At 34.7% G+C, this 15320-nt stretch overlaps 1 protein-coding gene across 1 annotated transcript in view; it reads right to left on the reverse strand.

The window, feature by feature from the left end:
- LOC110615784 (stromal processing peptidase, chloroplastic) overlaps window positions 1-15320 on the reverse strand; it is a 28565-nt gene that overhangs the window by 9836 nt on the left and 3409 nt on the right. The window contains exons 6-19 of the mRNA XM_043956838.1: window positions 14419-14466; window positions 14136-14243; window positions 13839-14027; window positions 13437-13736; window positions 12951-13052; window positions 11969-12103; window positions 11160-11384; window positions 9826-10029; window positions 9535-9705; window positions 7324-7473; window positions 4397-4534; window positions 3995-4222; window positions 3758-3910; window positions 3047-3173 (exon numbers count right to left, since the gene is read on the reverse strand). Of these exons, the coding sequence (XP_043812773.1) occupies window positions 3047-3173; window positions 3758-3910; window positions 3995-4222; window positions 4397-4534; window positions 7324-7473; window positions 9535-9705; window positions 9826-10029; window positions 11160-11384; window positions 11969-12103; window positions 12951-13052; window positions 13437-13736; window positions 13839-14027; window positions 14136-14243; window positions 14419-14466 (2278 nt within the window). The remainder of the gene's footprint in view (window positions 1-3046; window positions 3174-3757; window positions 3911-3994; window positions 4223-4396; window positions 4535-7323; window positions 7474-9534; window positions 9706-9825; window positions 10030-11159; window positions 11385-11968; window positions 12104-12950; window positions 13053-13436; window positions 13737-13838; window positions 14028-14135; window positions 14244-14418; window positions 14467-15320) is intronic.

Here is a 15320-nt window from a genome sequence, read left to right on the forward strand (position 1 = left end):
AGAATCAGCAGAAGTTCAGAAAAAAATTGCGGCTATTCTTGAGGGTACTTCTTCAGCCAACTGGAGTTTTCGGAATGATTTACTCTTCTACAAAAACAGAGTTTACATTCCGCAGAAATCTCCAACCATTCAGCTGGTTGTCAGTGCTCTTCATAATCAAACTCATGAAGGTTACCAGAAGACTCTTTACCGGATCACTCGTGATTTTTTTTGGACTGGTATGAAAAAAATTGTCCGGGATTTTGTACAGGCCTGTGATACTTGCCAGAGGCATAAAACTGAAACTCTACAACCAGCCGGCCTGCTTCATCCTCTACCGATTCCATGCCAGATTTGGGCTGACATATCTATTGATTTCATTGAAGGGATTCCTGCTTCTCGGGGTAAAAATGTTTTACTGGTCGTGGTCGACAGATTTTCCAAATACGGACACTTCTTGGCACTGTCCCACCCATATTCCGCTGTAAGTGTTGCACGATCTTTCTTTGACAACATCTTTAAGCTGCATGGCCTGCCAGAAACTATTGTAAGTGATAGGGATGTGACTTTCACTAGTTCTTTTTGGAAAGAACTGTTCCGTTTGTGTGGAACGAAGCTCTGTTTCAGTTCATCTTATCACCCCCAATCGGATGGACAAACGGAGGTGGTCAACCGAACCATCGAAATGTACCTTCGCTGTTTCACAAGTTCTACACCCACTAAGTGGATTGACTGGTTGTCTTGGGCTGAATTCTGCTACAACACCAGCTACCATTCTTCCCTCAAATCCACTCCTTTTGAAACAGTGTATGGTCGCCCTCCTCCAAGATTGTTATCTTACTTACCTGGGAGCTCTTCCATTGACGCAGTTGATACTGTTTTACAATCAAGGGATCGGATGGTGAGTTCCCTTCGTGAAAATCTGCAACATGCTCAACAACGCATGAAACGTTCCTATGATCTTTCCCACAGGCCTTTGGAATTTCAGGTGGGAGATAAGGTTTTGTTGCGCCTTCGACCATATCGCCAATCTTCAGTCGCTAACAGGAGCAATCAGAAGCTTTCGGCAAGGTTCTATGGCCCCTTTGCCATTATGGAACGTGTTGGTTCCATGGCGTACAAGCTGGATCTTCCTCCAACTTCAAAGATCCATCCTGTATTTCATGTGTCCAACCTTAAACGGTATCATGAGAACCAGTCCACCACAATTCCACTACTGCCGCCCTTTCCTCTAGATCCACCTATTCATCCTTTAGCTATTCTTGATCATCGTATCAAGAGGGGCAATCCTGAAGTTCTAGTCCACTGGAGTAATTCCTCTCCTGCTGATGCTTCTTGGGAGCCGGCTCAATCTTTGGTCGACAGATTCCCAGATTTTAAGCTTGCGGACAAGCTTCCTGTGGGGCAGGGCAGTAATGTTACCAAGCCTTTGCAGGTATATGCACGTCAAGGAACCAGAACCAAGAGTCCAAGCCCACAAATTGAAATTATGAACTAGTCAAAGTTCTGTTATGTTTTGTTATTTCTGTTTTTAAATGATTCCTGTTTTGTAGGAGGGGGTTCCTCCACTTTCTTTATTGTTAATTAGTTAGGGAGGGTGTTCCTCCATGATTGAGGTAATGCTCCTATGATGTAGGAAGCAGTAGTTAACACTTCCTGTATTTAAACAATAATCATCAATAGAATGGGCATGCTTCCAAAACCCAATTCCGTTCTTGAGTACTTTAACTCAAAAGAAAAGGTTTTAGCTCCCTTATGAGCTGAGTTTGTTCATGACCCGTGGAAACAAGAAAAACACCCAAACACCATCTACACCCCTCACCCATAAACCCCAAACCAGACAACAAACTAGGGACCCTAACAACAGCTCTCTCAGGAGCACCTAAACAAATAAATTCAATGCAAACAATAGAACATCATAAAGCTAGATAAATCTTGAATCTCTATCCTCTTCTTTCCCTGTAATGCTCTTCAAACTCTTGTCATCCACCTTAGCAAAAGAAAACACAATCAAATCCCCTTTTTTTCAAAGTTAGCCTCAACCTCACGTTGAAGTTTGAATTCAACTTCAAGTTCTTCTCTTTCTTCCCTTTCCACTAATAAATGATTGGATTAGATATCCTTGCAATCATCTCATAGGCTAGGATGTACTTGGGTTTTAGTTAAACAAACACTCTCCTCCACTTTAGAAGCCTACTTAAATGTTGCCAACATTGTTTTTGTTGAAATAGAAGTTCTTTATAATCTAGAGGAAAAAATTTCTTATTCAACAAATATTTCATCATGTGCCATGTACAAATTGGACCCTTCCCTTCTCTTGCTCTTTTAGCTCCCACCATGCAGGAGCACTACTGTTATGCAGGATTTGGCCAATTAATAGGATCACCATGGGTTGCACCATCCCTTGTTCTTCTCTTATCAACCCAATTCCTGTTTAAATTAGTTCCCAAAGCACTAAGAAGAACTACAATTTCTTCGAAGCATCTCTCGATATTCGATATACTCGAATCTAAGATCCATCCATTGCTCCAGATGTTGCTCCAATCGCAAAAACATTTCTAACGATGGTTGAGAGCAAATTTTAATGATGGATTTACTTTTTATCTTTATGATTAATTTACATTGAGTGTTTATATGTAAAAAAATAAAATAAAATTTTATTTTACACATTAAGAGAGCAAATTTAAAATGACAATAATAACAATTTTTTAATATCTATTAAATTAAATTACAAGTTTTCCAAGGAAATTGTTGCAATTTATTTACTGAATCTATCCCCTCGGTATCTACCATAGTTGGTGAACAATGATTTCTACTTTGGCCCCATCAAAAGAAAAAGGGTCTTTTCCAAACTACCCATGCTACAAATCAACTTGGTGCAATTCCTTCTCAACTTTAGAAATGTGAATTTCCAATCATCAGAAATAAAAAATACTTTCCTCTTTTCTTCTTCCTCTGTCATCTTCTTAGGCCACATTTGCATTTGTGCAATTTTTTAAGGAGTCTTAAATGGATAATATAAGACTCATATTTATTATTCAATTCTAATTATGAGGCCAAACCATACCTGGTGCAACTGAAAAGTCACTGATGGACTCGAAAAGGTCTTCTCCACCAACTGTAAAACCCCAACGATTGGGTGCAGGACCAGCAATGTATGCACATGCTCTCTCATCTGTATCCTTCAAGAATACCTGGATAAATTCAAAGATGTTTGATACCGATATAATCAAATAAAGGGGAAAAGGCCAATCTGAAAACATCAGAGACTCGAGATAGAGGGGTAAAACACCATCATGAATCATGGCACATACTAAATAATGGAAACAAGCCAAGCGAAGGCAATCTGATAGATTGCTGACCTGGCTGTGTCACACATGCGGAGATCAATATTAGCTTAATTTTTACTCAACTTTATAAACCACAGATTTTAGCGCTGCTTGGCCTTGGGGAAATCTTTTGAGAAGACTTTTATAAATATGTTACAGGCTAAACACTGCAAACAAGCCAACCCAACCCAAGGCAAGCTGATAGCTACCTCATTTCAGGCCTGGCTCTGTTACAAATATAAGCCAAAGATTCATTGAGACTTGGAGTTGGCCCAACATTTCTGCAAGCCTTTCTCAGCTAACAATAATAAGAGCTTAGCCACTTGGAAGAGTCAACCCATTTGCAGCTTTCTTGTTAACTCTCAAATCTCATACAAATACCAGGAATTCCCAATTGATATTCAAATATAAGAAACACAAGTTACTGCAAAAATTACTTCAGCTCTTACTTGTTGAAACTGTAAATCAGAGGGCGATGGTCGAAACAGGACTGGACTAAATTCTTTTTCCTCGTTGGAACCTCTTGTTTCTCTAACTGTGCCCAGGTAATCAATAATACATGACTCAATCTCTTCCTCAGAGAAATCCCCAACAATACTTACCTAAAGAACAAACATGAGCACATCAAATGACGAGAGATCTTGCATCTATATGTGAATGTTGTTAATATACAAATAACTACATACCTCCATGTTACCACCTACAAACTGATTCATCACGGCATCCTTTACTGATTTCAATGTTAAATTTTGTAATGATTCTGGCGTTGGTTCAACAAATCGTTCATCTCCATTCAACATTGCTATCATGAGTTTGTGAGCAGTTGCACGTTCCAAGCTTTTGGGAATCGACCGGTAGTATGACAAATATAGTTGCCTTGCCCTATCAAATGCATCATCCAGCCAGATGCTATGCTGAAGCACAGAAAGATAAATATTCAGTTGATGGAAACAAAATCAGTATTTCATGGTAACATGTGGCAACCCACTAAAAGAAAAATTACTATACAAAACAACTGGAGAACACATCAAGAAAGAAAGCCTCAATGCTTTTACAGATTGGCCAACATGATTGTTGCAGTGTGTTACCTCAAGCACCATATGAAGTAGCTCAAATGCTGCTCGCATCCCGTTGTCTCGTAAAGTAAAACGGAACTCCATACATATGAATTCCTCTGTTGACTCCAAAGAGCAATTTATCAGGTGATTCACGCAAAAAAGTTCTACCTGAAGAAGCACATAAAAATTAGGCAACTGACATGAGTTCCCAATATAGTGTGTGTTATAATTTCCAATTAACTTTAGAAACACTAGAAGTAATTAAAGATGTCACCAACTATGTACCATTCTTTAAAGTTGATAACAAATTTTTAATGCCAATATCATGCATAACAAGTAATTAGTTGTTCATACCCAAATCTCAAAAGGGACCATACCGACAACTCGATCAGAATAAATACAAAAGAGGTTATTCAAGAGAAGATGGTTTATTTTTATTGTTTGATTGGTATCCGTGAAGGTTATAACTTCCCATTTGAAAATGGGAAGTCATTGAAAATGATTCAATTTTCCCTTTGACCAAACAAAAATTTTCGGTTGACCAGTTTTCCTATACATTATACCAGAAAATGCAGAAAGTGTTTTTTAGGAAAGTATCACAGTTGCTCTAGAATAATTAGGAGATTTTCTAGAAGAAATACGGAGTTCTGCACTTCTGCTTCTGGCGGCAACATGCTATGGGGTGGTGGTCCCGCTTATGGGGTTAAATCAATACGTTCTAAGAAGAAATTTTGAAATATCAATCTCATCAATCTCATAAGTATCATACAGTGTTTGAAGAAAATGGTATTTGAAGGAAAATATTTTTTGAATTTTCTTTTAGAAAGAAAAAACAAAACAAAGCCAATGTTATTAAGGCGAGAGGCGACACTAAGGTGATAGAGCCTTCTATCGCCATAGGCAAGAGACAAGGCGAGGCCTTTTTTAAAAAGGCAAAAAAGTCAAAGAATTTATATATATATTTTAAATATACATGTATATATGTATAAAATGTATCACTAACTATAGTTTATATATTTTAATCTAACTAAATATTAATTCCTTTAGTTATATTACAATATCTAAAATATAGTTGGTGATAAATTATATCTATATAATATATAGAAGATTAACATTAATTTCTTAATATATATATATATATAATTAAATAATAATAAAATTAAATAATAATATTAACAAATAATAAAATAATATATAAATTTCTAAATTATACAAATTATATATACTATCTAATATAACAATTTATATAATAAATAATATTATTATTTCAGAATATTATTTCATAAAATATAAATATAGAATATAATTATGATATAGATTATGGAATATAGAATAATAATATAATATATATAATAAAAAAATATAAAATATATAAATATAACTAAAAATTAATATTAATTTTCTATAAATAAACAGTATTTATAAATAAATAAATAAATACTATTATTATATATTACTAATACCAATACTAATATTTTATTTTCATATTACTAATAATAAGATAATTTATTATATTATTGCTAATACCAAGAAAAAAGTAAAAAAGTGGAAGAAAAGTCAAAAGATTCCATGACTTTTCTTCTTCCAAGAAAAAAAGTGATTTAAATATTACTAAAATTTAAAACCACTTTTTTCTTGGAGTTCCAATGTGACTTCTTCTTCTTCCTTTTCTTCTTCTTCTTTCTTCTCCTTCTCTTCTTTTCTCTTTTTTTTTTCGCTTTTGAAAGAAAATGGAAAATGGCATTTTGGCACCAGGCAATGCCTCGCCTCTCTCTGAGGCGCTCCAGGGGTGCCTCGCATCGCTCGACACCTTTGGACGCCTTTAACAACACTGAACAAAGCAAGACTTGTTTATTTTGCAAGTATTGGAATACTAAAGGCAATAATAATGGATAAAATGAGAGGACATGAATAGATGATGATCTTTTATGAGACATTGTATACACAAATGAAAGAGGAATTTCCCAATGATCAATTTTAGATTATCTGAACATTATTTATTAGTCTATTCAAAGGATAATAGAAAACTTTAACCACTCTTAAATACCACCACATGAACCCATCATTCTCTCATTCCATTCTATTAGGATAATGCAATTAACAAACCATACAATACTCTACACACTTTTTCTTTTCTATTCAGGGCTCAATTTGTCATGTGTAATTTTGACAGAAGTTATAGGATCATTCTTTTTTTTTCCATATAAAGGGAGTGAACATTACAGAACATAGTGGAACTCTGAAAAAAACATTTGTCATCTTAACTTTCCGAACAAAAATGGCATTTAGTGTATAAAGGCTGTAAATAAAAAAGAACCTAAACTTGTAGAGCAATTATATGTTAAGACACTGTTGAAGCCATCCATTTTTCCTTTTTTAAAAAATTAAAAAAATTAAGAAAAAAAAAGACAACGATCCAAGTCTTATAACCAAATGACATTCTCTTAGGATAATGCAATTAACAAACACACAATACTATGCACATTTTTCTTTTCTATTCAGGGATCAATTTTTCCTATGAACCTGTGAAAAGGAAAGTCATAGGAACATTTCCATATGAAGTCAGCATGGGAGTGAACAACAATATTACATAACATATTGAAGAACTCTTCAAGTAACCTTTTTTTTTTTAAATCTTAACCTTCTGAATAAAAATGGCATTAAGAATTTAAATGTCGTAAATAAACATCATCCTGGTCATGTGTATCCTGTAGTCATATCAACAAATCAATGGCTGTCATTTCCTGTCAGCTAAAGTAAAATGTTTGATTTTTTTAGTATTTGCGACTATTTTTAAAATCTCTTTCTGCATTAATGATCACTCCAAATTTTATTAGAAAATTGATATATGATAGGCATCTAAAAAAGTTCTTTTGCACATATAACAAATACCATAAAGTGGAATCAGAATAGGATAAAAACTATGTATCAAACGAGATGAATATAGCTTTATTTACCTGCTCCCTTGAAAAGTTGCCAACACGACCTCCCTCACTGAGAGTTCGAACACCCACAATAACAGCTCCTTTCGACTCAGAACCTTCAACAGCTCGCCCTCCACCAACAATAAGCCGCATTACACCTCCCCTGGATTCACTTTTTGAAATCTGTACAATAGTGCAGAACGTGCATAACATTTAAAATTTAATGGAAGATGAGTGGAGCCTGTTCCAGCATAAATACATCAAAAAAAGGGGGAAAAGAGGTAGGCAGATTAATTACATACACTTGTTTGCATTTGGAAGATATGAGAGAAAAGACGCATAAAACTCAAATGTTCCTTGTCCAATGGTGATGCTCACAACAAAACTGGGTAAAAATGTCTTCAAAAATAAATACTATAAGCTCTAAGGCAATACCATTTAGTGATAGTTATTAGGATTGAATTATATATGCATATTGCAATTGGAAAATTAATTAGAAAAAGGGAATGAATTGCATGAAAACAAGGTGCTCGACATGGATTAGATATTAAAGATTAATCAGGCCTTGCTAGATAATCAAGCTTCTCCTTCCACTTCAACAACCGTGTTCTTGGATTTTTGGAAGAGTATTATTCTTTATCCATCACTCCTAAAACTAAATTTTTCATGCCAAGGGCACGCACTAATTCTCTAGCTACTAAACCTAATCTATTTAAGAGGAAATGTGCCCCCACTCCCCTTTCCCCCTTATGTAATCGTCAGGAAGAAACTTTAGAGCATTTGCTTTTCCTTTTTCTTTGTTGTCATGCAAAGGCAAATTGGCCCTCTGTCACATAATCTAGAAGAAGAAAGAAGAATAATGAGAGGGAAAAGTAGTTATTAACGTAGGGAAAGTTATGTAAAGATCAGCCAGTTGTTAGTGGCAGTTATAACTACCTCTCCTTGTATAAATAAGAGCTGAGAAGGATTCAGCTGCATTCATCAAGAATCAATAAGAAAGATCTCCTCCCTCTCTCTTGAATACTATTCTACTTTCTCATCCTTACTTCTGTTTTCTTCTCATCTACGCTCTTATTCTTTTCTCTTCTCATCTCTTTTCTCTGTTATCATGGCCAACTCTTGACACTCTCCTTTGGGTTTCTGTCCAAGAGAGTGTGGGTTTGGATCTTTCTCTGGTTAGTGGTTTCATATTCAAAGTGTTGGCGACTCTCAGGACAAAAGAGAACAAAAATTAGCAAGCCTAATCTGTTGGTATATTTGGAAGGCAAGAAATGAAGTTGTTAATACCACCAAATCCACCAAGTGCCATTTTTTCCAAAGCTTAGAATGATATTGAGAATAGGGAAAATTTTATAATTCCAAAACATTATAAGCTTCCACTATGCAACCCATCCAACTAGATTACTCATTAGTCTCCTCCAACTCCAGTAGCTTCAAAAATAAATGTCGACGCTTGTTTGGACATAGGCTCTAGCAAGTGTCACTGGCTTATTGCCCTCATAAATGGCTATGCTAAAACCTCTCTTTGAACCTCTCCTCTTGTAGCTGAAGGTCTTGCTTGCACTTCAAGAAGCCTTCCTTTATGCTATTTCAAGAGGTCTTTGCTTCATCTTCATTGAAAAAGAATCACGGCTCCTAGTTCAACTAGTGCCTTCTCCTTCAGATTATTTCTCATGGGATCTTGAAACCATTATTCAAGATGTGAAATGCCTTCTTTCAAACTAACTTTTTATTTCTATCTCTTACGTTTCTAGAGCGGCCAACATTTTATGCAAATTGGATTGGGTATTTTCGGTTGATTGATTACAGGGGTTCCAAGTAAGAAGGCTAGACTTTTTGCAGTTGCATTGCATAAGGTTATTTGGAGACTAATTTGAGTATTTCTCAATAGTCTAGGTAAAGAAGATGTTCATTGCTTCTGTATGGTTTTCTCCTGTTAGATCTTTCAGGTGTTTGTCCATCAGATATGCAACATGTTTGGGAAGCTATTTGTTTTGAGATGGTTTCAGTTTTTCCTTTTTTTTTTTTAATCAGAACAAGGTAATATCTTTCTGCCCTATTTTTAAAAGATTCTGCTATTAATGAAACAAAAAAGGCAGGGAAGGGGAGAAAAATCTGCAGTTACAATTACATTTGCAGAAAGAGGAAAACCAAACACACAGCATTTTAAGGAAAATTAAAAGCAATTGGAACTTAATTTCATTATATCAACGCAGACTGATCAAATAGAAACGTAATGTGCACCTTGTAATTTACAGCAATTCCATTTGAAAGACAACGTTGAATTATTCCTGTGTCCTGGTCATGGAATTTTGTGACATTTACTTCTGAAAGTAATGATGTGAAGGAAGGTCGGCGTTGTAACCTTAATTCTTCCAACTCTGATGCAGATATAAGTTCTATTGGTACTTCAAGCTGCATGCACAAACAACAATATGAACTCATCATGAAATTCAATTCAATATTTGGCTTTTTCTATACAAATACCAAATAAATTCAATTAAAATGGAGGACTCGAAGAGTTTTGAAGAAAACCTCTGGCTCAGCCTCAATTGGTTCCTCCAGTCCTGATTTTATGGCAGCAGTAATCTCACTTGGAGATATCTTGAACTCAGTCTCGCCCAGTCCATCAATATGCACGTTCTTTGGAACACATGCAACAATTGCTGCAGGAAGTGGTGCAGTGGGTTTCCCAAAATCGGAGATAAATTCTAATACCTTGGCGCCAATAGAATTAACCTAGACTCAAAAATAGATCAACAAGTAAAAGAAGTGTAGGAAAAGAGTCAAAAGCAAAACTGTGATTAAGTACCATTCAATTGATTCTTGATCTAAGAAAGAAAGGGGGTTAAGAAAGCAAACTCAAAGAACACCAAGCTATATGAAGTTAGCAATACAGTACCAGACATCCAACATCCAGGATAATTTTGCTTTTCACAACTCATTTTTATGGAACTCATAAACAGTGCCATTCCGGATTCCAGATAGAGGACATCAAAACAGTTGGTTAGGCAGTCCATGATTAAGTCTCAGTTGAGGGATGATTACATGTATTTTAGCATCTAAGCTTCTAGCCTCATTTAAACTATGAGATGTTATATATCAACTTCATAAGGTCATAAACACCGGTAGAATAGTAGAAATCATATGCTAATTTTGGCTGCTCTTCTGATCCAGCAATTATCTTTTACTCCTTTCCTTGTTCTCCTCTTCTAGTCATCTGCTTCCCATTGACTCTATTTGCCACACTCAAAAATTTGCTAGTTACCAAACAATAATTGTCTGGAACGGGAAAGTACAAAAATATCACATGTTCCCCGTTTATTAAAAGAAAATTAATAAGACTGAATATATAGTCAGCATTAATATCCTAAAACGCAAGGAATAACAGCAATAAAGGTACAAGATTGCCAACATTGCCAATCTTTTCAAGAACTACTGTAACCATATATGAACATAACAGATCCTGTTAAAGGTTGCTTGGCATGACGGTTTGGGACCTCCATTAAAACAAGCTGTTGCGTGCATTCCAATATATCACCCCCCCCCCTTTTTCCTTTACTTAAGTTGTAGGCAAAAAGCATCTTTACTTCAAAATCCTGACAGTTAGTTTTTGCAGGAAAGGGATACTTCCTCAATTCCCTTTTTCCAATTGAAGCATCTACTGTATTCAATAACTTCTAAATCTTTTTTTCACTTCCATAAAATATTTAATTTTTGTATCTTCAGTCAATCCTTCTCGCACTACAAATTTGATGATTTTGTTAACTTAGAAAATAACAAAATGAGATTCATGGTAGCAATCATCACATAAAACCATCTGAAAGCATGATAGCTGATAAGTAGTGTTGCTATTAAGTGAAAACTACCTCTTCAAGAGTGACTGTCCCAGCAACAGCAACCAAACTCTGATGACCTTGTCTCTGATCCATCACAGTATGGCCCAACGCATCACTCTCCATAATAAATTCCAAATTATCAACAGAAGACACATTATCAATCATAGCAGCAAGATGTTCACTATCTTTTAGAAGTGCGTCCATGTAACGAGTTAGTTCACCCTTAGTGACACCAAATTCTTTAAGTCTTCGGACCTGCATCAAAAAATATATATATATATACACACACACATATATGTATACAATCAGGATAAAAATGAAAATAAAAACAGGTCAAAATACCATCGAAGGAAGATACAACATCATGCTAAAGGCTAGATTTCATAGTGCCATTGGAGATGTAAATTGTTAATTTATCTCCCATTCACAACCAAGAGTGTCACAATAAGTATAAAATGAATAAAGCTAGGAATGCACTTCTCTAACTAAAAGCAGAATTTATATGTAGAAGACAAATATAGAATACAACAATTACAAAAAGTAGATCTAGTGGTCCTCCTAATTTATGTAGCCAAAGCGAACAGTCTTAAAACACCACAATTGCAAGAGCAAACCATAACTCTAGAGTCCCAGGCATTTCTTTCTGTCTATTCACTATACCAAACCATACCAAACCAATATAGACAGAATAGCAGCTTGGACTTTTCCTTCTTGTGCTTGACAAAGCATCAAAAGTTATTTTAAAAACATTCCAATGAAAATTGAAAGAAGCAGCATGAAAAGTTATTTGCAAAAAAAACAATATTGAATTAAACGCATTAGTGAAGACAAGTACAAACCTCTTGAACAGCTACTCTAATTGCACTCTGCCAATTCTTGGGCTCTGCAGTTACTGTGAGAGTTGTGACAGTGCATCCTTCTCTTCCAGAATCACTATGATCTAATTCAATAGAGGTGAATGGTGGATTGGAACTCTGAAAATTTCCAGAATTAGCAAAAGCTTTTGCAGTAACCAAACTAGATGACATGGAATTGAAACAAACAGGGAAAACATCAAAATAGAAATAATAACATCTAAATCTTAATTCCAAACTAGTTGATGTCAGCATCTGTTATCAGCATTCATCATTACTAGATGCTAACACAACAAAATAGAAGCCATATAAATGTTTGATTTCAACTTGCAATTATCTGCATATTAATTTCCATTAAAAGAATTGAGAGACAAAAATGCAAGAAAGCAAAACACTACCAGCAGTAATAGCAGAAAATCAAGAACTGTCTACATAAAAGAAATAGATTAAAAAATATCATCGGTAATGTCAGTGCCAACAGCAGATTCAAACTTAGAAATTTTCTACTGACGGTGAAACTTTCAAAGCACTAACCAAAGTGTATGGTGTTGCCTTGAAACATGTATCAGCAACAACATAACAAGTAGACAATTAGCAACCTTCTATTATCTCACAAGCTAGTCCTCCTAACTCATAAATATTTGATTTCAAGTTACAATTGTCATGTAATAAACTTATAATCATAAGAATTAATAGCAAAATGAGGGACAGTAGAAGCCCTATAATAGAAAGAAAAATAAATAAAATCTTCAGCACTGTCCACAAAATATTAAAATAGTCATCAAATTTATGATCTGGTCCTTCAAATGAAAATGTGAAGAGATGAAAAAATGACCACCAAAAAGGAAAGAAATAGAATAGAGTACAACTTATTAACTAAACAACAATCAGTTACAAGCTAAACCAGTAAAAGAAAATATAACAAAAATAAGCTTAAACACAATTTATTTAAAATAAGTCCGCTTACCTTATATCGTGTATTAATGCGAAAATGCAATGCAGATAGAAATATTCTCTTCATCAAAACATTACGCAAGTCACCATATGTTCGGACCTTGCTCACTGGAATCTACAACAAAATTCATAGCATAGGGAGTTTCTATTGTTACTTGATGTAAAATAAAGTAAACTTACTTTATTACAGAAATACAATAAACTTTACAAACATTATATATTTTATAATAAATTTATGTAAAATGGTAGTTACTTTTGTAAAGTAATCATTTTATGGAAATATGTTAATTTAACAAAAATTGATTTTTCAAATATATAAATATATTTTTTACAGAAGCCACCCATAGGCCATAGCATAATACCAAAAAACAGTGTTAAACAAACTTTAACAAGAGGAAGAAAGGTACTAGAAGTTAGAACTCCAAGTCAAAGGCCAATAAAACTGAAGTTAGAACATGATGGATGGGAAGCTTTGATAATATAACCACTAAAGATATACCTTACAGAACATATTAATTGAGAAATTCTGAAGCAACTCATGCTGAAAAATCTGCGGTGGCTTCATATGTACATTGTGTCCAGGGAGAGACCAATTATGCTGCACGGGAGGACGAACTGCATGCCTTTCTTTTTTAAGGATTTTAGATTGATCTATAGAACTAGATGACTTCTCTGGAGATGAACTCCCAGAAAGCCCAACTGAGAGCTTAGGAACTAGAAAACTAGCCATTGCACCAAATGCACTAGGAGTAGGTGCAGAAGCTGTTTCATTCTCAAGTCCAGTCTTTCCAAAGACAGTCTGCATGACACAAATAACTGTGAACCTTTGTTTCATTAAAAGTAAAAGAATTACTAAGCTAGAAACATTATTTCACATATTATGATTTAGTTTGCGACATACATCAATCTGATGAACCGTCTTTGAGATGCTATCAATGTCACCAACAATGTATAAGGTCGCATTTGCAGGGAAGTACCAGCGTTCATGGAATTTCCTAATTTTATCTGCATCCCACTTCTTAATTTGCTCTTCTAATCCAATTGGGAACCTTTTGCTCAGCTTGTTTTCAGAATGTAGGTGTTGAAGTAACTATATTCAAAAGAATAATAATGTAAAAAAACATAATGATAATGATAATGATATTAACCAACAACTTATTAATGACTTCCAAAACAATAAGAAAAAACTATGGTTTACCTGGCAATCTACACGATATTCTATTGTATTCATCATCTGCAATTCTGAAAGAATAGCACGTCGTTCTTTTTCTACTCGAGAGGAAAGGAATTTTGGATGGAAAGCTATCTATCCTCATGAAAAATGCACACACAAGAGACACCAAATGTCACTCTTAATTCAAGTCGAATTGAAATAAAGCATAAAGATGCATATGCAATCCATTGTCCTGCTAATCAACGAATGTAACTTTCTTAAGGCATGTAACTTAAACATATAGCAAAGTTCTACTTCCTATTCATACCTCATTCAAGGCATCCAGTACAGATGGAAGTAGATCACCATCAGCATCCTGACAAAGGAATCCCATTTCCAATCATAAATACCAGATGTCTAAATTAGCCCAAACTACAAATTAACAAATAAGCAAAAGAAAGCACGGCATGAATCAGCTTAGATTATACTGCAAATACGCATGAATATACACATCATTAACCTGAACTTAGTAAGAATTCATAAGTATTGGTCTTAATGACAATAAGAAAATAAACTAAGAAGGTTAATAAGACGTACAAATTCAGGTATTCCACTTACTCCTGTTTCACCTATGAAGCATAGACACTTAAGCTAAACTCATCCCTTTCTAACATATTGCAGCATATCACCCAAATATATTTTTCTAAATATTCCATTTCCACCATGTCAGATATTAACAAAACGTAATTTGACATCAGTAATCAATTTGATGCTTCATGCATACTGAATGTCGATAGCATACCTAGGACAAGACAAACCCAAAATGTTGGATATAACTTCTCCTACTAATAAACATGAATTAATATGGCATATAATGGATAATTATCAATTTTCAGAAAGTCTTCCTTTACTCTGGCAGGAAAAACCATAAGAATTCAACAGAAAATAAGTGATGCAGTTGGAATCTGAACACAGATACACACATGCATATATTGACATATACTAACTGGAAGAGATGAATGTAGCAATATTTCAAATTTTTTAAGCATATGCATGTCTTATGAACTTATGGTGTTAGCTACCTTATCCGCATTTTCTAAATAAACCTACACATATATTGGTTTCTTACATTTCTTACATAATACCCCATTGTAGAAGGATTAATTATCAGCTTCTTCCAACCCCAACAGAGGCAGCCATCAAGCCATAAGGTGAAAATCACCCAAAAAG

Source organism: Manihot esculenta, chromosome 5 (genome assembly GCF_001659605.2).
Source record: "Manihot esculenta cultivar AM560-2 chromosome 5, M.esculenta_v8, whole genome shotgun sequence".
NCBI classification, from domain to species: domain Eukaryota; kingdom Viridiplantae; phylum Streptophyta; class Magnoliopsida; order Malpighiales; family Euphorbiaceae; genus Manihot; species Manihot esculenta.